This window comes from Cynocephalus volans, chromosome 2, assembly GCF_027409185.1.
Source record: "Cynocephalus volans isolate mCynVol1 chromosome 2, mCynVol1.pri, whole genome shotgun sequence".
In the NCBI taxonomy this organism is placed as follows: Eukaryota; Metazoa; Chordata; class Mammalia; order Dermoptera; family Cynocephalidae; genus Cynocephalus; species Cynocephalus volans.
Window position 1 is genome coordinate 125,831,937 of NC_084461.1, and position 22,352 is coordinate 125,854,288.

The window sequence follows — 22,352 nt, forward strand, 5'->3', positions numbered from 1 at the left end:
TAATCCCCATTGTAACTGTATTAAGAGGGTGGGAAATCCAACCATGGTATCTGAAAAGTGGGGCCTTTAAGAACTGATCGGATTATAAGAGCTATGACCTCATGAATGGATTAACCCATTCATGGGTTAATGAACTAATGGGTTATCATGGGAATGGACTGATGGCTCTATAAGAAGAAAAAGAGAGCACATTAGCATGTTCTTGCCCTCTTGCCAAGTGAAACCTTGTATCACCTCAGGACTCTACAAAGAGTCCTCACTAGGAAGAAGGCCCTCACCAGATACACATCCTCGACCTTGGACTTCCCAGCCTCCAACTGTAAGAAATAAATTTCTTTTCTTTATAAATTACCCAGACTCAGGTATTCTGTTACAAGCAACAGAAAACTAAGACATGCCTTTTGTGTAATTGTTTCCTAAAGCATGGTACATGTATGTGGGACAGATAATATATAGATATTCATTTTATTTTGGTAAAGTTAGATGTTTGTTTTAATGTGTATTAGAAAAATATCTAATAATACTACAAGTAATTACTGTTTATCTTTTTGTCAGCATTTTTGCTTATGACGGGCCTAAAGTAGATAGAACTGAATCTATTTTACATAAACTATATGAATTAGAAGTACCATGATCAGGCAATAGGCATATAGGGCAAAAACTTTGGAAGCAGTATGCAAATGAATGAAATTTGGGATCCATTCATCAATATCTGTCTCCTCTCACAAGAATGTAAGCTCCAGAAAAGAGCTATTTTGTGCACCATTGTATCCACCTGGCATGGTGCATATTTGGAACTTAATAAACATTTGTTGAAAGACTGGACAGTGACTGAATAAACAGTCTAATGACTCAACAAGTACCCATTCAAGTGACATCAGACCAGCCATAGGCCAGGGGATTAGAAAGAAGGGTAAGAGTCTCTTGAGGATCATCCATAGAAGGAGGAAACAGGTTGGAACTTTGTGGACTTAGAACATTCAGCTTCAGATGCCCAAAGGTTGGTAGTCACAGGGCTCTCAGAGGCCTTTGCTGTGGCCCTGCTCAGAGCAGTGCCCATAGCATCCTGGGCAGGTATTGTCACAGGCTAGGTTCCCTGGGAAGCAGACTGTGAGGTGACGATTAGTGTGCAGGAACTTGATTTGGGAGTGCTCTTGAAACACCTGTGGAAGGGAAGGAAGTAGGATAGGGGAGAGAGAAAAGCTGAGGCAGTCTCCACAGTGGCCTCAGCTGTCCTGTGGGAAGTTCAGAAGCTGGAATGACACTTTTGAGCTGTCCAAAGAGTTACACACACACGCAGACTACCTTGGGAGGGGCGTGACCTTGGGCAAGGCAGCTCTCTTCATCAAGGTCATCCCCCAAAGTGCTGATGGCCAAGGCCTGTCTGCAGGTGACACCCTCAGCAGCTGGGAGGGTAATTTCTGAACAGATCTGGGCGATGCATCACAGGGTCTACCCTAGGTATGTGTCCAGCCCCTGTGTAACAGTCTCCAGGAGAGACAGACACCAGTCACCATCTGTGGAGCTGCTTCAGCCATGCTTGGAATGGCTTCGGTTGTCAGAAAGTGGTATTTTTTTTTTCTTCTTTTCTAATTTATATTGAACCAAAACCCATTTCTTTGTCAAGTTCCAAATACCTATCCTCATTGTGACTGCCAGAGCAAGAAGGACAAAAGGATCCTTGAACTATCTGAAGAGAGCTATGATACCTCCTTTATAAATCTCTTCTAAACAAACTAGGTTTGTTTACTTTCTCCTAAACAAACCTAGTTTCTTTGGCTGTTTTTTTTGTGTATATTTTCTGGCCCCTCACTGACACTTTCATCTGTTATCCTCCACATAACTTTTTTTTTTAACTTATAAAACTTCATTTAGTATGCAGCACCTAGAATGAGATACCGTAGCCCAGATGTAGACAGACGAGCTCAAAGTGTTGTAGAGAAGTTACCATAATTTGCGCCTTATTAAACTTGGAGTGAACTAAGATTCTCGTGTCTTTTTTTTTTTTTTTTTTTAAAGATGACCGGTAAAGGGAATCTTAACCCTTGACTTGGTGTTGGCAGCACCACGCTCTCCCAAGTGAGCTAACCGGCCATCCCTATATAGGGATCCGAACCTGTGGCCTTGGTGTTATCAGTACCACACTCTCCCGAGTGAGCCAGGGGCCAGCCCTCTCTCTTGTCTTTTTCATACGGACTGCAGTGGAGCCAGATCTCTCCATATATGGATTCATGAAATTGATCACTGGGAATCTAAATGGAGAATCTAAAAGATTTTTAGTCCTATCTTTTTATATAATATTTATAATCATATTTATTATAAAAATAATAGCAAATGTTTATTTAATCCTTGTCGTATGCCAGACATTGTGTTAAAAATACATGCATGACTCCATCTCATTTAATCCTCCCAACTGCACTGTGTGGTTGATACTGTTTGTATCCTCATTTTACAGAGGAAGAAATGGAGGCACAGATGGATTAGTTAATATGCCGAAGTTCACAAAGTCACTAAATGAAGGAGCCAGGATTTCAACTCTAGCAGTCTGGCTTCAAAGCTATCTTCTTCTATATTTGTGTATTATATTAATATGGGTTGATTTAAATTAAGCAAGGACTTAACGATGTGTAAACACAGTACCTTGAACACATATGGTGCTCTTCTAAGAAGCTCAGAGAGCTTAGAAAGACAGCAGCATTTTTAAAAGGGAAGAAAACCAAAAAAATGTAACACTTTTATCTAGGGACTTTCTCCACTACTATAATAAGCTTTCTAAGAGAAAGGACCACACTTTCTCATCTTTGAATACCCTGTATCTAGCAGAGTATCTAAATCATGATTGTGCCAGTTATCAATTCATTGTGTGTCTGTTTCCAAATCCACTCCTCTTGGCCTTATTTTGTGATACTGAAGCTGGACCCTGAAAACATTTCTTCTATACCAGCTGATGCAAAGTAAGTTTGTCAGCAGAGGGCACTGGAGGGACACTATCAGAGGAAGGGGCTTTGGGGGGGGGGTTCTCATGCTTTTCTTTTTGCTCTTTGTGTAGTGGCCAATGGGCAGCTTCCTATGGGGGACCTGGTGGTGCACAACCTTCAGCAAGTTGCTTCCAGAGAGTTTCCCTGGCACTGCAGTGGGAAGCTCCCTGAAGCTCCTCAGTGAAACTCTTCACCGTCTGGTGGGCCACAGCCACATCTTCTCCAATGAAGTCTGAATCTCATTTTTGAAAGGACACCCTCTTTCAAGTTTGTCCTTCCTTGAGACCTCTCTTCAGCCTTGAAGATAGTAGCTGTTCCCTGTATCTGCTGTACCAATATTCTTTAGAGATCTCTTTACCGCTCTTCATAGTTAATCTCTTTTACTAGCTAATAATTCTTAACATTAAAATTTCTCTGTTCAAATTATTGCTGTGGTTTCTATCTCCTGACTGGACTCTGCTTAATGCAACAGTAGACAATATATGATTAAGGAGTGGATGTGTTAATGAGAGAATTGAGGAAAATACTTCATTTTCAACTTGTTGCTATTTATTCTAGAGGACTGGACTGGATGGGGTGGCCCTTTGCTTGTCAAACTCTTCCTAGATGTTCAAGTTTCTTGGGAATTACACATTTTCAAGCATTCTATAAAATCCATCTGTCTTGTTCACCTTAATGAAATATTATACGGCAGACTCTGGTAGCACCAAGGACATAGAAACAAGTTTCCCTCCCACTCGCCTCTCTGCACCCTGCAATTTTGTCCTATATTATCAGAAATAATCTGGCCAGTCCTAAAACCTGCATCATACCCTGGGTCAGCAGCTCTGTTCCTAATGCAGGTGCTCTATTCTGAGAATGCCATAGATTTTAGTGTTCATTTCCACAGGAAATTACTGAACTCTCAACACAGTTGACATTCCCAGGCTCTGAACAGTCCTGTTTTTCCAATCCACACAAAACAAGTTAGTGTATAATAACATTCCTGTAACTTATTTTGGAGAATAAAGAGTTTTGGCTGAAGCCTATCAGGCATATCAGTAAAATCATCAAACATCTTGCTCTTATGTATCTCTGAGTCAGACTAAAAAAAATTTTTTCCCTAAGACAAGAAAACATAAAATGTGAAAATCACAAGGACGTGTGTTTCTGTGACAATTTGTACAAATTGCCTGTCTACATCTGCACCCCCAAACACTTTGGCCAAGTGAACCAAATCCTTAAATTGAACTCAGTTCCAAACAGGGAGTGCCCAACCTTTCATTAAGGCTGATAGAAAAGCACATGAAGGACATGGTGAGGTTTTGCTTGTTTATGTAATAAAACAGACACCAGCGTTTAGCTGCTGAATGTGTAAATTTAGCCTGAGTGACAGTGGGGAGCTAAGAGGAAAGGAAGCAATTTGGGAAATACCTCCTCCCCACATCATAAACATTCTCAGACCCATCAAAAGACCCCAAAACAAGGTCCCACAATATGTGCCTTTTATAAAGCAAACCTACCATCAGGCTTCAGGCTGTGTGTGAACTGGTTTCTCTTTTTAATTTTATAACTAGGGTGGATAGTTAACAGTGTAGTATGTCATGGTCAATATGTCAACTGCAAAGTGGGTCCAACGTTGCAGAAAGATTCCAATAGTCATTGAGTACATTTCCCTTGTAACTTGAGACAATGTTGGTTGAATCATTGGGGTCTGGAGTATCTGATGTCAGATCCCCAAGCCTCAAGCTCTCTGTTCTATGACTGGGTCTTAGAGTAAGTTTCAGGTCGAATGGCAAAAAGAGTCTCTTTTGGGGTTGGAGGACAGGTTTAGGGATGGAATAGAAAGGAAGGAGGTGCCGCTTTTTACTAGCCATTATTTCAGTTTTAACATTGTCAAACAAAACATCCCTCCTCATTTTGAAATAGAGAACATACAAATCCCACTGCTTGGCTGGGCTTAAATATTCCCACATTGTCACTACTCCTAAAAACAATGTTGGTTAACTTGTGAAAGTACAGTTGAAGGCACGTTTTTGTTTGTGCCACTATTACCATACTAGCTAATATAACCACAGCCCAGAAGCACTTGGGATTTGACGTTCTCCTCCCCTTCCTGCCCCAAATAGGACAGCACTCAGATAAATATGAAAAGCGATGACTTTATTTATATTTTTCCCTTGTGGTCAAGTTCAACGATAAGAGGCCCATTCTCAAACACTTAGGGCATAGAAATTACTTTTTTTAGTTGGTTCAGCAGATGGGAATTTAAAAATCCCTGTATGAGCTGTATTCCAGTGGCAGCAGCATTTATCTTACAACTGAGTCATAAATGGTAAACTGGCTTTTTCTTCTTTCTTTTTTTTTTTTTTTTTTTAGGTAGGTAAGAGGTGAGAAGGTAATTTCCAGAAAGTGATGGGGGCTGAGGGGGGTGCTCAGAGGCCCCTAAGTTTATAGCCATTTCTTGGCTCAGTCTACTTTTTATGTCTTTTTAAGAAATGATTATGAAATAGGAATTTGGGGGGCAAGAGAGAGGAATGAAGTGAAGACAGCACGAGTAAGGGAGTGATGACCCAAAGTGAGGAGAATTCCAAAGGAGGGGGAGGTGGTCAAAACCTCTAGAGCTCCCAAAAGCAGACTCTGCAAAGACCAGCATCAGAGGCACCATGGAATCTGCATCATTCCATTCATTTTTCATGATTAGTAGCACACTGGGCGAAAAGAATTCACTGAGCCTTCCGAACAGATGGTTCCTGGGCAACAGGATATCCCCTTGTCTTGTTTATTCAAGAGAAAACCGTGTTTTTGAAAATGCTACAGTCATAACACAGGATCCTAATTGGGTCTCACCATCTTTGTGAAGGAGAAAGGTTGCTTTAAACCAGTGTTTTTCAAGCCGTGGTTGTGACCCATTAATGTTGTGACCCAATTTAACTGATGTTTCACCAGTATTTTCTAGTGGAATATAATAGGAAAATCAAGTGTGTCTCATATAGTTTCGAGACATTTTTTGTAGCAGTTTGTGTGTATGTGTAAAGGGTATATATGTGCCAGGCTATAACGGAAAATGTAGCTCTTACTGTGGATCAAGGTCGAAGAAGGAGAAAAACAATGCTTTAGGCAACTTTAGAAGGAAAAGGAGGAATTGATTGTGGTGTGTAATTAGCAGAGTGAACACACACTGGCCAACTTGTTTTGGAGGTGGTGCCTGCGCACGCATGCGTGTGTGCACGTGTGTGCATGCGTGTGTGTTTGATCTGATCCTGCCATGATATGTTAGACAACAGTGTACTTCCTCCTAAGAATAAGACACAACATTCAGAGATTTATTTAAGGAAACATTGCTTAGTATGATAATTCAGAAAATGTGATGGACAAATCTATAGCCCCATATCAGGGCTCTTGAGAGAAAGAGATACACTCTCTTGGCATTGATTTAAAGTTGTAAATAAGTTCTTAAATATTTTTTTCACATCAAAATATCTTTGTCTAAGCACAAGCTGGTCAACTTGACAATAGTAGCATAATTCCTCCTGGTTTATACTATGAAGAAAAAGATTCAGCTGATTTATTTATGGTGCCTGGCTCCTCAGGGAGCAAATTTCCTGAGTACATTTCCCTCACAGAAACCTAGAAAATCACCCACAGTGCCTTATGTTTCCAAACAAAATGAAAAATGTTTCCACCTTAGCTTTTCCTGCCAGCCTTTAAAGTCTCATATCTGGTAACAAGATAAGCAGCCACACCACAGGGATGTGGAGGTGGGGTGGGGTGGGAGAGATGAGGCACCATGATGTTCAGAAAGTCAGAGACGTTATCACCTACTAATGGAACATTTATTAATATTTGTAAGGTACAGACTGTGATACAAAAAAAAAGAGACAGATGTAAAATGACAGGCGTCGTCTTCATCAGAGATCTGCTTTGCAGCCCGTGAGCTTGGTTGGTTTAGGCAGTGCGCTCTACAAGGCTGAAGACTGGGGCTCTCTTGCCTCCTACACTAAGTAAAGATCTCATTCTTGAGGAACAGCTGATGGTCCAATCAGTTTTTCGTACATACACACTGTTGGCCAGAGGAGGCTTTAATTATTATCCCTTCCAAGGAAGCAGATAACAACCTCCACCACCACTGCATTGCAAACAATCGAAAGCACATGTGCTCCCGGTGCTTTGTACAGAGTGTCAGGCAGCTCCTAACAGTTGGCCTGAAAACGAATCCACATGAGAGGCACATGACAGGCAGATGGCTGTGAGACGTACTTAAGGAAGAGAGAGAGCCATGTTCCCATGTTTAAGGAACTGCAGCATGTTGAGAACCGAGCAGAGAACTGCCAACCACTCCCTTCTCACAAGATCTGGCCGGATCTTCTCCTGATGCGAAAGCCGTCTCCCTGAAGCTGACACGGTTCTAAAGTTGAAAATGTTCGGTTTACCTTGCCACGTCCTCTGACACTTTGATAAGGGTTTATCTTGTGCTGAGAGTTACTAATTCTTCCAAAACCTGGGTTTCTGGAACCTGCTGTTTATTCAGCAGGAATCTACGAAGTCCTTGTTTTCACTTGACTGAAAGAAATGAATCTACAGCATCTTTCATCATAAATATAATGCCCTGGGAGAGGATACAGCAGCGAACCTAACAGACAAGGCCCCCAGGAGCCCCAGTACAGTGCCTGGCACACAGTAAGCACTTAATACCCATTGAATGAATACACGAATGATGACTGGGCTGAGAGTGTCCCAGTCACAAAAGTGTTTCTACTACATTGTTTTGGGCCTCTGAAATCACAGACTTTCATCTCATCTGTTAGCAATGGTATTTAATTTTTCTTGGCCAATGTTATACTTGAAATTGACTCATCCAATAAAAATTATGGACCATTGTAAATATCTTAGATTTCCTCTCTAGGTACCTTTTTCTGGCCAAATTTCCATACTAAAAAGATGTTAAGCCATACTGCCTTATCCCCAACTTGCCTGCAAAGATTTACTAAAATAAAATAAAATCATCTTATCCAACTTAAAAAAACAAAAAAGGTTATGAAATCATTTTGCTGTACAAATGCAGAATACTATTGTTACCCATAATGTCAGCTTACTTAGTTCAGTTCTTCAATTGCACTATTGCTTTGAAATATCACAAATTATTGTTTTTTCTTCCATTCTAAATATGACAGTTCAATTACTAAGGAATTATTCTTCAGTTAATAATTACTTCAGTTCCTTACAAAACGCAAGCTAACACTCACATCAGTTCTTATCCACAATTATAGCATAAAAAGTCCCCATTTTCAGAAGAAAATTTGTAACAGCACAGTGGAAAACAAAGAAAAATCTCATTGTGTAGGTAAATGTAAGTATTAGATGGTTGAGTAGCTTATACATTGTATCCTATTATTACCATGCTCAGTGGCTGAATGCTAATCGGTTTAACAGTTTTTGAGCTATATATTTTAAAATGTGATTAAAACATACAGTATCACAGTGCATTTAAAATGGCTTATTAAAGGCCTTTACATGGCATCAGTATCGTATGTCAGAGATGAATGGTGTTTCTAATTTGCTAGCCACTTGGTCAAGTTTACTTTAAGCAGAAAGCATATTTATACAAGTTATGGTAACACAAATAGTCTCCTGGGAAAAGCTGTTTGTGAGGGTTTAACATTTTTGAAGTATGTTTTGTCTATCTTCTAAACGGGCATTTTATAGGCTTTGGGCCAAAGCGCCTTAAAATCATGCTCCTTCACTCAGGCCTTCCTACCCTCGATGCTGCCTGAACATTCAGAGAGAGTCATGGGGGTGCGTTTTCAAGGGTGGGGGTGAGGTGATGGTGGGGGATTTGAGCCACTGTCATTGAATACCATTCTTGAGGACAATGCTCCTTAAGGTATGGTGGGGGAAGGCAGCAGCGTCCACAGCACCTGGGAGCCTGTTGGAAATGCCGAACCTCGACCCCAGACCCGCTGAATCAAAATCTGCATTCAAAGCAGACCCCAGATGACATGCAGACATGTCAGCGCTGGAGAAGCACCGCGCTGGGACCTCAAAGGCTCAGCTTACTGTGGCCAAGCACGACACATGCCCGACGTCAATTTATCTTCCCGTCTCACTTCTCAAATCATCCTGTTCAGGAATAACATCCCCCAGGTCATGTTTCCCTTTCTTTCTCATCACTCCCACGCCCGCTCCCCAGACCCAGATGAATTTCCCAACATCCGATGTCCTTGCTTTTATCAAGAAACCACGTCTCGTGCTCTCCACCTGACATCATCCAGGGGCTTCCTGCAGCTCCGATAACCTTGGGAAGGTCAAGGCATAGTAATGACTCCCGAGGCTGTGGATTTATTCTGCTTTCCTGTGGCTGAGCCTCCCTCCTTCATTTATGCTGCATGGAAATCCCATCCTTTTAAGCTGCCCACCAAAAATCCGATCTCCCCTTTCCATTTTAAATCCCTTCTAGAGGGGAGATTTCTTTGTCCATGTTTCTACTCATGGAATGCTGCCTTCTTTTAACCAACCTATAAGCTTCTCTGCTAATATTTGTGGGGTACTGAAAGGAGAAAAGGGGAGTCATGCCGGATGTTTGGGGGAATCGCAGACAGGTTTTACCCACGGGAGGGGAGTGGTGTGCAATTACTAATGACCCACTTGGCAGCCCCCTTAACACACTTCATTCGGCTCCACCTTTGCACTGAGAGGCTCAGCCTGCAGCAGGTGTCCAGAGGCAACTGGACATCCAAACCCAGACCCAGACTGGCCAGCCAGTTGGACCCTAGAAGCAATTTGGTCCCTCTGTCCCAAACCGTGCTGGGGTAAAGGGCACTACAAAAAAGTGAACTGGACATTTAGAAGCACATTGCTTACAAATTCAGGCTCTGTGGGCTGGGGGTTAGTGCAGCCAATAGTCAAAGGAACTTTTGGGGGTCAAACAGGTAAGGACTCCTCAAGGCTCCTCTGGAGTGGTCGGCACCCAGAACAGATTTCTTTAATCAGAGGAGACTGGCAGGGGGAGAAACAAGATTGCTTTCTGGCCATAGTGAGTCCGAGGACCGCGTTTGCAGCTTCCATTCTTCTTGAGGCCAACAAACCAATTTTTCTCTGCATGCTTCTTGGATATGTAGGTGTTGTAATGGTTTTCCTCCAGCCTTTCCAGGAACAAACATTCCTCATTTGGTGTCTGCTAAAAATACAAAACCAAAAGAGAATAGAACTATCAATGAATGGTTTCAAATGGAGTTCCTCCATTTACTAGCTGTGTTACCTTGGGAAAGTTACTAAAGCTCTCTGTGCCTCAGTCCCTTCTTCAGGAAAATTGGGATAATGGTAGAACCTGTCTCAAAGGATAGTCATGAGGGCCAAGAACAGAACCCAGTACAAATGAGCCTTAAATCTGAATTTGCTAGTATTCTAAGTTCCCCTGCCATTGACTGTCTGCAGGACTCTAGAATCTCCTGTTGAGGAGATTCTGCTTGACTATAAGTACCTTGAGGGTAGGGATGACCTTTTGTCTTTGGAGAGGCCTGGCACATAGGCGTGACCATGGAAAAACATTCATGATGGGGAAAACCAGACCACGATGCAGTGGGGATTTTCACATTTGGACTTGAAGAATAAATGAAAACCTGCTAATATTCCTTTTCCTCCCAGTGATTTTCACTAACAATATAAAGATTTTTACCTCAGTATTTTTATGAGCATAAATGCTTGTGCAAAATTTGTCCTAAACGTAAAACATATGCTGGAACTTAAATAAGTGTTTAAAACATGAAAATAACTTTATTTTTCACTATAAAAAGATGCTACTTATAAAAAGAATTGAACTTTTTAAAAAAATCGCGTTTATTTGAAAGAAAAAAGCATTCCAAAGCCCACCAACCCGTAACAGGCAACTGTTAACAGTTGATAAACGTCTTTCCCTATATCTCTTTATGTACACACAGAATAGACGAGGCTATATGGATATAGACTTTTGATGTCAAAATGGCATGTTTTATGTGCTGTTTAAAAAGAAGGCAATAAACCTAAGAAAACATATTCACTACCAGTAGCAAGAAAAATGCAAATTAAGTTATTTATCATATATTTGCTGTAGTATCTGCAAAGATTAAAAAGATTTATAAGTCTTAGTATTGGTGAGAGTGTGGAAAACACACATGTTGGTGAGATAAATTGGTGGAAACTTTCTGAGGGTAGAGTGGCAACGTGAATCAAAATTTAAAATATGCATTACCTTTGACCTGGAAATTTCACTTCTAGAAATTGACCCTTAGGAGATAGTTAAGCAAGTGTGAAACTGTATTTTCCAGGTGGTCTTTGAAGCATTGAATATAATGGCAACAAATTGGAAGCAACCTACATACACATGAAAAGGCACTTCCATACAGTGGAATCTAGTGCAGCTCTAACTCTAGTAAGCTGGAAATATAGCCACACATATTACATAGTGTAGTTACTTGAAAAATATCTACCAACCCCTGTTTTGTTTACTTGTAATTCATCTGTTAGTGGGGGGAACCCAGTTTTTGAACTTTCTATTTGTCAGCATTTTATTTTATTTTCTTTGCTTAAATTTATTTTTAAATTAAGGTTTATTTTTTGAATAGGTAACACACGCACATGGTACAGAGTTTTACAGGGTAAACTGTTAAAAGTAAGTTGAATTCCATTCCTGCCCCCAGCTGCTAAGTGGCCCTAAAATCGAGGCAACCTCTGTCACCAGTTTCTTGCCTGTCCTTCTAGAGTTGCTCTGTGTGTATTCAAGGCATATAACATTTGTTTTATGAGTGGATTTTGTATCACTAAGTAAATGGAGAAGGAATTGCTTTAAATAGGGTAATCATAGAAAAATTAGGAAAATAAAAAATTATTAAATCTGGCCAGACACTGTTGCCCATCAGAGCCTCTGAGCCTGAGGTTTGCGCTCTGGCTTTTTTTTTTTTTAAAGAAAGGTTATTTTATTTATTTATTTTTCTTCTTCTTTCAGCTTTAATATCTGATTAATGAACATCTTTTTTTCTTCTTCTTTATTTGTCAGCATTTTAGAATACATTTGATATATTTGGATTTAAAACAGGTATAGTAAATCACTGATGCTGTGTGTTGTCCTTCCAGGGACCTAACACATCTGACTTTTCTCCTTTTTTGAGTCATATGATCTCTATAGTCTCTCTTCACCCACAGGGGTTGGCGATTCCCTTTCTGGCAGTTTCCAATCACATTGTTCATTGTTCTCTATTTGTGAGCATGTTCATCCTACCAGACTATAAACCCTACTGAGGAAAGCGATGGAGTCCTGTCAGCTCTGTGTCTACCCCTCAGACGCAGGGCTTTGCAAATAATAGGTGCTGACCAGCTAAGTAGTGACTTTACTTTGATTCTTGAGACAATGGACAGCAGTCAATACAATTAGCTTTTATTAGTAAGGGACTAGGTAACAGGAAGTTTCCTGCTTCTTATTCATTTATAGTCTAGTGAAATGACAACTGGGTGAGACACTTTAGATCATTTTGGAACAAGATAGGATATAAATATATTTAATAGGATGACTCTGCTGCCTCTAGAGGAACTTAGTCTAGACATTTAGTGTTTGATGCACATTGCTGGGGGTGGAAGGAGGTGGGCAGTTGTGGACCTGTGTGGGTTGCCCACTCCTCAGTAGGGAGGGCTCACCCCATGATGCCCCTCAGTGGGCGTCAGGCCTATGTGCTGTGACGAAGGTGAGGACGGCCACATTCCCCACCTGATGTCTCTGTTACACTGGTGCAGTTGACATATGCAGAATGGCTGAGTCATAGGCTGAGTCAGCAGGCCAAGTCGGCGGAGCTCTGTCCCTCAAGCAGGATTTGTCAGTGCTTGTTGCGCACTTGGTACAATGCAGAGGGCATGTGGATCAACTACAGATTCGTGCCCATTGTTTTCATGTTTATATTTAGCATGTTTTTTTTCCCAATTACAAAGGTGACATATACTCACTGTAGAAAATTTGGAAAATACATGAAGGTATTCACATATTATCAAATCACACACTTACCACCCCCAGAGATATTAATATTTTGGTATATAGTCTTTCAAACTTATTTTTTAAGTAAATACAACCTTTCCACACACACACAAATTTGAATCGTGATGGACTAATACTTAAAATGTGATAAGAGCATAAAGCAGAGCCTTGAGATATTTTAGAACTTCTCTATATTAGTGGGAAAATGCAAAATTCCTTAGGCATAATACACTAAGATCATATTTCAGGTGAATTACAGTGCCGGCCAGGGCTATGGTGGGAGAAGGGGGTGCCTGGGGCCTGGAGAAAATTGGATTTGGGGAGTTAATATTTTATGTAAGAAAAAGAAGGTTGTGATAAACATCAAAATTGATTTAATGGGGGAAAAGCCATAAAACTGTAACATGTAACCTAAGACACCGTGAGAGTTGGGATTCATAAGCTGATTATTTGTCCTGTGGCTACCACGGATGTGGTGCCTCCCACGTGCCAGGCGCTGTGGTGGGTGCATTCTGTGCGTCGTCTCACTGGATCCTCTCAAGCTCTGTATGAGGTGGTTACTGTCCCCATTTTGGACAAGAGTAAGTAACTTGCCAAAGTGGCAGAACTGTGGGGTTCAATTATGAGTCTAAGACTGAATGATGGATTGATTGACTTGATTAGTAATGGGAAGTACTACCTTAAAAAAGAAATCTACTCCCCACGTAGCAGTCACTACCTATGCTCCAAACCCCTTAAAATTGTCCTAGTTGACCTGTATTTCAGCAAACGGCATATTAGAGGCCACTTCTTACTCAGATGATTTCATCTCCTGACCCCTAGCGGGCAGCATGAGAAAAAAGAGATTACATCTGGAACATCTCAGATGGCTGAGATTACAGCTTCAGGAGAGGGTTTCCTGTGCCCACTGTTCCTTGGCAATATGATAGGAGTTAAAGGAAGCCCCAGACTAAAATTCCCCCACTGGCTGCCTTTTTATAGACATCTTCATGAAAGGAAAGAAGGGGGTCTGGATAGGGTCATGCATGACAGCCCCGCCTTAATTATAAACTGTTAGGTTACAGAGAAGGAATCACCAAAATCCAGAAATAATTTTAAATCTAGCAGTCATTGGTTTCAGCTCTCTCTCCAGTTAAACCTTTTGACAGAGATACCAATAGGAACAAAATAAGATTACCTCCATTTCTATCGCTTTCTCACAAAGACCTATATACTGGGTCAAACCTGTATAAAGCAGTAACTATGAGAGGGACAAGCAGGAGATGTGGAGGATTTTAGATACTGAATAAACAGACCACACCTCTGGATGTGGCTCATTCATCCTTACACCGCTTTAAGGACCTAACACAGCACTTAGACACAGGAGGAATTTGATAAATGCTGAATTAAGGCATTAAACTTTTCATCCTTTTAGGTGATCCTTCCAGAGTAAGAGGAGCTCTTTTCAAAGTTTTATGCATGACATAGAAACTACTAGAGTCAGGGCTCTGCAATTTTTGTAAAAAGCATTAAGAGACATACCCAAAGCACGTAGTAGGTGCTCAAGAAACATTTTTGGAATGAATGAATGAAGTGGGATTAGATATTCTAAAATGAGTAATGGATGAGTTACCAAAACATCAATCAATGTTTCCTCTATGTTTATATGATAATACATCTGAATATTTTGAGAGAATACCACAAGAAACTCTTTTATGTTTGTGCCTAAAATAAGACAGGGTAGAGGGTGGGAATCCTACTGGAAAAAACAACAAACAGAGACTAATTGTTGCTTTATAGTTTGCATCACTCGATGTAACAAGATTTCTGGAAACCTCAAACCTCGGCTGTATCTGGAAGCAAGTCAGTCTTATACTTACTGAGCCGTATAAAAGCCCGTCGGTGTCCATGGCCAAGTACTGGCCAGTCTCGGTGCTCTTTATATACACCTCACCCACGCTTTCCGCACTGAGCTGCAGCTGAACTGGAATAAAAATAACATGAGCAAAAGTAAATAAACACTACGCTCTTGCCGATAGAGCCCGGCAGCCAGGACAGTTGGCGATGGAAAATTCTGCTCATTCATTTTGCCCAAAAGGATGAGCCCCAAATTAATCAAAACGTACGAATACAGTCCCTTTTTCTTTGCCCTCCAAAGAAAGCTGCCTATTGGGAATTGTGTTCTTGGGAGAGGGAGAACAGACCGCAGCAGGCTGGCCTACCTACCTGTCCACCCTGTTTGTTGCTAAATGGCCCTGTGGGCACCTTCACAGCGCTCCTCTCCGCTCTCTGTCCCCTGGAGGAAGACAATCACAGGAGGCTATGGCATTTGCTTCCTGGGCTCCATGGTTCCAGCAGTCTGGGGGTGCTAGAAGCAGGCATGGCCTGAGTAGTTATCGCCCCTGCTGTGTGGGGTGTTTTTTTATGGCCTAGGCCTTCAGGGCGTGGGAGAGACGCTTGTCAACACATTGTTATTTTTTCAAATCTGAGATTGTAATTTTCCCAGACAGAAGAGGTTCCCAGGGAGTGAGGATGGGTGGCCACATATGAAATTCAGGGAACCTACCCACAATGAAATTCAGTCAACCCCTTCACCTCTGTGACAACCTAACTAGGGTACAGCCAGAGGAAGAATCCCCACTTCTGACTGAAGGAATGAAGCAGTTACCTGGAAACGCAGTGATGAGAACAGTGGTTCTTAGCTGGGGGTGACTTTGTTCCACAGGGGACATTTGGCAATGTCTGGAGATAGTTTGGTTGTCACAGCTGGAGGAAGTGGTGTGCTATTGGCATCTAGCAGATAAAGGCCAGGGATGCTGCTAAACATCTTGCACTGCTTAGGGCAGCCCCCACAACAAAGAATTATCAGCCCAAAGAGTCGATAGTGCCAGGTTGTGAAGCCTCGAGATCTAGGGCAAGGACTGTGAGTTACACTCTCCTCCACTCACACTGATTGATTCTTCTAAGGCGCCTTGCCCAGTGCTGGATACATAATTGGAGTCCAATACCCATTTGATAATTATTCATTTGTTCATTCACCCTGGGGTGCCTCTGGAGGGAGGCGCTTTGATGGTTCACATTTGAAAAATGGAATTAATTCTGGATTCTTCTGGACAATTTTTTGGTCAGCAGACGGTTACAACCGTCATTACGACTGGGAGTGAAATCTAGACCAGGAAACAGTGGTCATCCAATAGTTCTCCAGGAGGACAAGCTGACTGTCTCTAAGGGTCAGCTTATCCGAGGCTGAGGGGTAGAGGAGGCTGGAACACAGGGCCTTGGTGGGCAGATCTGGACCCCTCATTGTCTTTTCTTTGTTTTAATTTTTTATTTAATTTCTTTGAGCAGGAAATACATTCACATGTTTCAAACTTGTAAACCATATCAGAGGAGACAGTGAAAAGTCCCCTCCCCCCAGACCTCCTTGCAACCAATGGAGACACAACATAAACAGGGCAGACAAGATCCTTGCCCTTCCTACAGGGTGTACATGTACATTCCCCAGGGCAGAGACTGAGACAGAGACAGACAAGGAAACCCTCCTAGATACATTTTATGTGTATCCTTCTAGAGGGATCGTATGCATATATTGCCAAATACATACTATTTCCCACCTTTTGTTTCACACAAATGGTAACATATTATAGACATGGTCTGCACTGTGCTTTTGCTTAACGACTAACTCATAATCCTTCTACATCAGTACTGAAAGAGTTAACTTTATTCATTTTGCTAGTTGAATCGTGCTCCATTATGTGGCTATACCATAGTCATTTAACCACTTCCCTATTAATGTGCCTGTATTTTCTCATTTCCCTTTGTTTCCTTATCTTCTGATTCATCCCAAGGGTGATACGTAGTTATGTCACCCTCCCTGAAGATGCAATTCTCTTGTCCTTGGAAGTCTTTGCTATAGAGACTCAGGACTTCCTCTAGCTGCCTGTGGTGAGTGGAGTTTAATTCAGAGGAAGGGAACTGGAAGCCATTGATCTACTTTCCCACAGGTCTTCCTATCTTTGTTTTAGCTCGGAGAGTGTACTCATGAGAGAACAGGCCAAAGGGCCTCTGTGGTGATCTGGTCCCTGCCCTCTCTAGCCTCAAATCACAACACTCACTGCTCAGTCACTCTGTGTCACCTCTTCCACTTCTTCAACACACAAAGCTTTTTCCTGCCCCAGGATTTTTGCACATGCCATGTCCTCTGTCTGGTACCTTCTTCCTCCAGACAGTTACAAGGTTCGTTCTCCTCCAGGCCTCAGCATAAATATCCCTCCTCAGAGAGGCCTCCCCCGAGTACCTTATGACTCTCTGTACTTTCACCTCCCACCAATGCCACATCATTCTTTCTTGGCCTCTTGTCTGCTCTGTTTCTTTCGTGGCACTTAACATACAATTATTTTATTATTTCGGGGTTTACCCATTTATATCTGCCTCCCCAGGAGAATGTACACTGTGAGAGGAAGGACAGGGATCTTGCCTGTCCTGTTGCTCGTTGAGTCCCCAGCACCTCACACAGTGACCTGCACACACAGGACAGTCAATATATATTTGCTGAATGAATGACATTAGGCTAATATTGGCAGAGATGATTCTGCTGGTCCATCATCAGTCAGCTGTGCATTTGGAATTATGTTTCTAGTAACGCCCTGTGGAGCAAAGTTAAGATGGGACCAAGTTGAGAGGTGTACAGCTGGGTTCTGCCACCAACCAGCAGGTGGCCTTGGGTAGGCTACTTAGTCACTCTCGTCCATAGTCTCCTTATCAGTAAAATGGAAGGTGTTTGGGTTCAATCTCTATAAAGTTTTTTCCAGGCCAGTCTATGAACCAAGTAGATACTTTAATAATACTACTACATGCCATAGAATATTATTCAGCAATAAAAAGGAAGGAGGTACTTATACATGCCACAACTTGAATGAATCCTGAAGACACAGTGCTAAGTGAAAAAAAAAAAAAGAGCCAGTCCAAAAGGACCACATGTTTTATGATTCCATTTAAATGAAATGTCCCAAATAGGCAAGTCCACAAAGACAGCAAGTAGATGAGTGGTAGCCAGGGCCTGGACGGGGGTGGGCTGGAGCTGGAGAATTATGGTTAAGGAATGCGGGGTTTCTTTTTGAAAATGTTCTAAAATTGATTGTGAAGATGATTGCACAACTCTGTTAAGAAAAGTGGTAAGAAGAACTGAATCATATACTTTAAATGGATAAATTGTATGGTATCTGAATTATATCTCAATAAAGCCTTAAAGAAAAAAGTCCTGTATTTTCATGGTTTTCAGACCTCATGGTTTTCTGAGAACTTTCACATAGATTTTCCTGTCAATTTCTTAACATAATCTTCCATATTTGTCTTTTTCGTGACCGGCACTCAGCCAGTGAGTGCAGCGGCCATTCCCATATAGGATCCGAACCCGCGGCGGGAGCGTCGCCGCACTCCCAGCGCCGCACTCTCCCGAGTGCGCCACGGGCTTGGCAATCTTCCATATTTGAGAGAGACCAAAGGAGGAGGATAGGCATTTATTGATCACCTATAATGTGCCAGGCATCATGCTAGTTTCTGTCTTGATGTGTACAGTGTGAGATTAAACAGTGTGGACTCCAAAATCAAAGAGCATGTATTTAAATGCTGGCTTAGCCATGTGTTACCTGTGCAATCATTGGGCAAATTATTTACCTCTGTCTCCTTATCTATAATGATAGTTGTTGTGGGGATTAAATGATCTAATGCATGGGGAGTGGCCAGTACTGTTATTATCATTTCTGCTGTGCTTATGAGGCCTCATCTCACAGCAGTCCCTGGAGGAAGCTGGCACTTGCTCTGCCCTGCAGTTGAGGGGCTGAAGCTTGTTAAGAGCATGTTTCACACAAGGTTTTACTTACAAGAAGGAACAAAACCTGACCAGACCCAGGCTTGAGGACTCCAGGTATCCTGGTTTTTCCTCTCTTTCACACACACTCTTGGGCTGCACTTTATGGGATGGATTGGTCCAAATCCAGCCACTGCTCAGAACCTCTCTCATTCGAGATCAGACATGTACAAGATGGCGAGTGTTCATCCAGGATCCCATTTGTGTCCATGGAATGGAGTGAGGTTAATTGCCTGGAACTTTTTTCCACCTACCACCCATAAATGCAGGTATTTAGTCAGACACATTATAGGTGCTACAGAATCCCATAAGGGCAGGCTCTTTTAAGTCATCAGGGAAGATATTTTAAAAGCTTTCCATTTCCTGTTTCATTTCTGTTCTGCTGCCTTAGAGAGTACCCATTTGTCTGGCCACGGGGCTAAGAGTTGGCTTGCCATTGGTGCAGTCTCACCATGGCCATGAAAAGCCTCACAGAGGAAACAAGAGCCAGAGGCTGCTTAGCACATGACTTCAGCCCTCAGCCAGGAGCCCCAGCACCAGGGCTGTTGCGCTGGTGAGAGTTCGTCTCGAGAGTTTCCTCTGTAAATATTATTTCTCCAGGATGTCCAAGTTTCATAGCTCATTTTCACTGGATTTCTTTCTGGCTAAGTTTCCTAAACATATACCCTTCTGCAAGCAGGGCTGGCGGGAAGGAGCAAAACCCAGCCTGAGCTGCTCATGTAGCTGCCTAGGTGTCCAGCTTTCTAGTGTGATTTCATTCCAGTTTTCCAGACCTGCGTCCTCTTGCAGCTGCTGTTGAGGACGTGCACGGAAGGAGAGCATGTGAGAAAGGGGGGCCGGGTGGCGGGGAGGCGGCCACACGACAGAAGCTTCTTCCTCTCATAGCAGTGCCACGTGGGGGGCACGGAGAGCCGTTCAGTCAGTACACAGTCGTCTGCTGTGTGCTGGGATTGTGCTCAGTGCCAGGAGTGGTCCCTGCACTGAGGACTTGCACACATTAGGGATACAGACAATTAAACCTATGAATAATAAAACAAGAGAACAAAAAATCTCACTTTTTTTCAGCTAAAAGCAAACAAAAGTGCAGAAACTGCAACAAAAACGCTATCCCTTTCTCTATAGAGAAACAAAAGTGCAGAAACTGCAACAAAAACGCTATCCCTTTCTCTATAGATAGAGATAGATAGATCTATCTCTCTCTCTTTTTTTTTTCTTCCGACAGGTAAGTCCAAAGCACCCTCAGCCCGTGAGCACACCGGCCATCCCTATATAGGATCTGAACCTGCGGCCTCAGCGCTACCAGCACTGCACTCTCCCGAGTGAGCCACGGGGCCAGCCCTCATATCTCTCTCTTTTTCCCTTTTAAAGAAAAGCAGAAAAATAACAAAAAGTGAAAAAAGCAAAATTGTGGGAGAATGTAGTAAATCCTTGATGACTAGTTCGTAGAAAACACAACACAAGGTGCATAGCTCCTGAATACATATGCAGTAAAGTATGAAACTGCGGCTAGATATACACCAAATTCATGCACACTGCTCTGGGGAGGGTAAGAAGTGCTAAGACTGGGGAGAAGACTGGAGAGAATGTCTTCTTCATCCTAACAGTTTATTTCTTTCAAATCGATCTGGAGGCAAGAACAGCCCACTTGGTGGTACTGCTGACACTGGGTGATGGGGCTGCTGGTGTTTGCTAAATTCTCTTTTGTACCTCTCAGGGTGGTACTTGATGCTTACAGCTCTGTTCCCAGTCAATGGGCAAACACTCAGAGCTGGCCACAACTCCTATTTTTTGTTGCTGGTGACTCCTGAGATGTTCTATGACCTAGCTGAGGCCTGGCCCCACATTGCATGTAGACCTGAGCATAGATATCCATAAAAGGTGGGTCTTCTCGGGGGCAGACAGGGACCCAGGAGAACTGGGGAGGCAGGGCGGGGTGATGGGCTACGAAAGCTGCAGCTTCTCTGTTCATTCCCCTTTCCAACACCCTCCACCAGGTTAGTTCCCATAGCTGGGGGGGAGCACCTCTTCTTTATCCCATACAGGGAATTTAGGACTTGCTGTCTATGACCAGAGAGGTCAGTGGTTCTAAAGCATCCTAAGGATGAAGGAACAAGAGCTTTTCGCAAAATGAGACAAATCTGTTGCTCATAGTGTACCTCTTTTGTCCCAGTTCTTAAGTGGGGACAACTTTTAATTTAGCAGGAGAAATGGAAAGCAACTTTTTAAAAGATACTCTAGGATAGATATAAATCTCTTAGAGAAATTCAAATTGATAAAACATTTTAAGAATGTACTAGAAGAGGATTGGTAGTGTTTGCTTGGTGGATTGTGCCCATCAGTGTCCCCATTAGGATCCAGAGTCCTGCTCCTTTATTAGGAATGCATTAGGGTGTGTTTGGGAATGGTCTATTTATCAAAAATAAATGTCAAATAACCTGAAATGTGCAAAATCACTTTTGTTGATCATGCTCCTACCTTGTCTCATGGTCATTATTTAAACTCATCCTTCATGATGTTATAACACCAACGTTAAGGATTCGCATCCCTGCACCGCCTACAGTCCACAATAAACCCCTTTACGGGTTTCTGCATATGTAGGGAACCTAGGTAAAGGGGAACCCAGAGTTTTTGAGTGAATATAGCAGACTCCAACTAGGTGTTCACACCTTTTGTCTGAGGAACTGTAAATCTGTATCTTGGGTTTTCTCCTCTGCTCCCCAAAGCCTCCCATTAGGTCTTAGTGGTAGATCGTCCACAGTGAGGCATGTGGTCCCTTACTTTCCAAGGGTAGAAAGAAGGAAAAGGAGTTATGAGCCTGCCAGTGCCAAGAGAAGTGAGCTTTGGGGCACTCTGCCCCATTTCCAAGCCCCAAGCCATCCTAGCATCTTGCCGTCCTGACCTAGGAATTTCTAAAGATGAGATTACAACTGGTTCATGCAGCCAGAGAAATGCACGGAGAGGGAGGTTCTGCTTCTATGCACATCCATGGCCTTTAAGCCGCTTTCCACCTCTGTGCTCCAAGGAGAGACCAAAAGAGATTACGTGCCTGGTTTATTCTGGGTTGGAGACTTCCCGTCCTTTGCTGTGTTTACCCAAAGTGAGGTCAGCCTCATTCAGAACTTGGTGAGGTTGTTTTATGTCAGTGGCATTTATAATTAAAATGTAGCCACAAGCTGGACTCCATAAAACATTAGAGAAAGACAGAGAAGGGGAAAAAAAATCAAATTTGAGGGGGAAAATTCCAGTGGTTTGGAATATATATATGTGTATGAAAAAGACTTTTCTTAAAATTAGTAAAGGTGCCTACTCCTTTAGGGTCTGAAAAAGGTGCCTGGAAAATTTTGATATAGTCTAGAGACTGAGTGATACATATATATATATATATGTATATATAAATTTTTTTTTAAGTTTATCTAGAAAAATCCCTCTGTATAATCAGATAAGGGGTGGTGGGAAGGAGCCGCAGGGAGTCCTTTACATCACATATGACCAGGGTTAGAATTCCCTGTTGGGGAGAACATTCCTGCCGGGAAGCCTTCCCCTCTCTGTG

The 22,352-nt window shown here is 42.3% G+C and overlaps 1 protein-coding gene across 2 annotated transcripts in view; it reads right to left on the bottom strand.

The window, feature by feature from the left end:
* Positions 1-6,760: 6,760 nt before the first annotated feature.
* FGF1 (fibroblast growth factor 1) overlaps positions 6,761-22,352 on the bottom strand; it is a 93,262-nt gene continuing 77,670 nt past the window's right edge. For both annotated transcript variants that reach the window (XM_063085929.1, XM_063085930.1), the window contains exons 3-4: positions 14,814-14,917; positions 6,761-10,134 (exon numbers count right to left, since the gene is read on the bottom strand). In XM_063085929.1, coding sequence (XP_062941999.1) covers positions 9,940-10,134; positions 14,814-14,917 — 299 coding nt within the window. In that variant the 3' untranslated portion in view covers positions 6,761-9,939. The remainder of the gene's footprint in view (positions 10,135-14,813; positions 14,918-22,352) is intronic.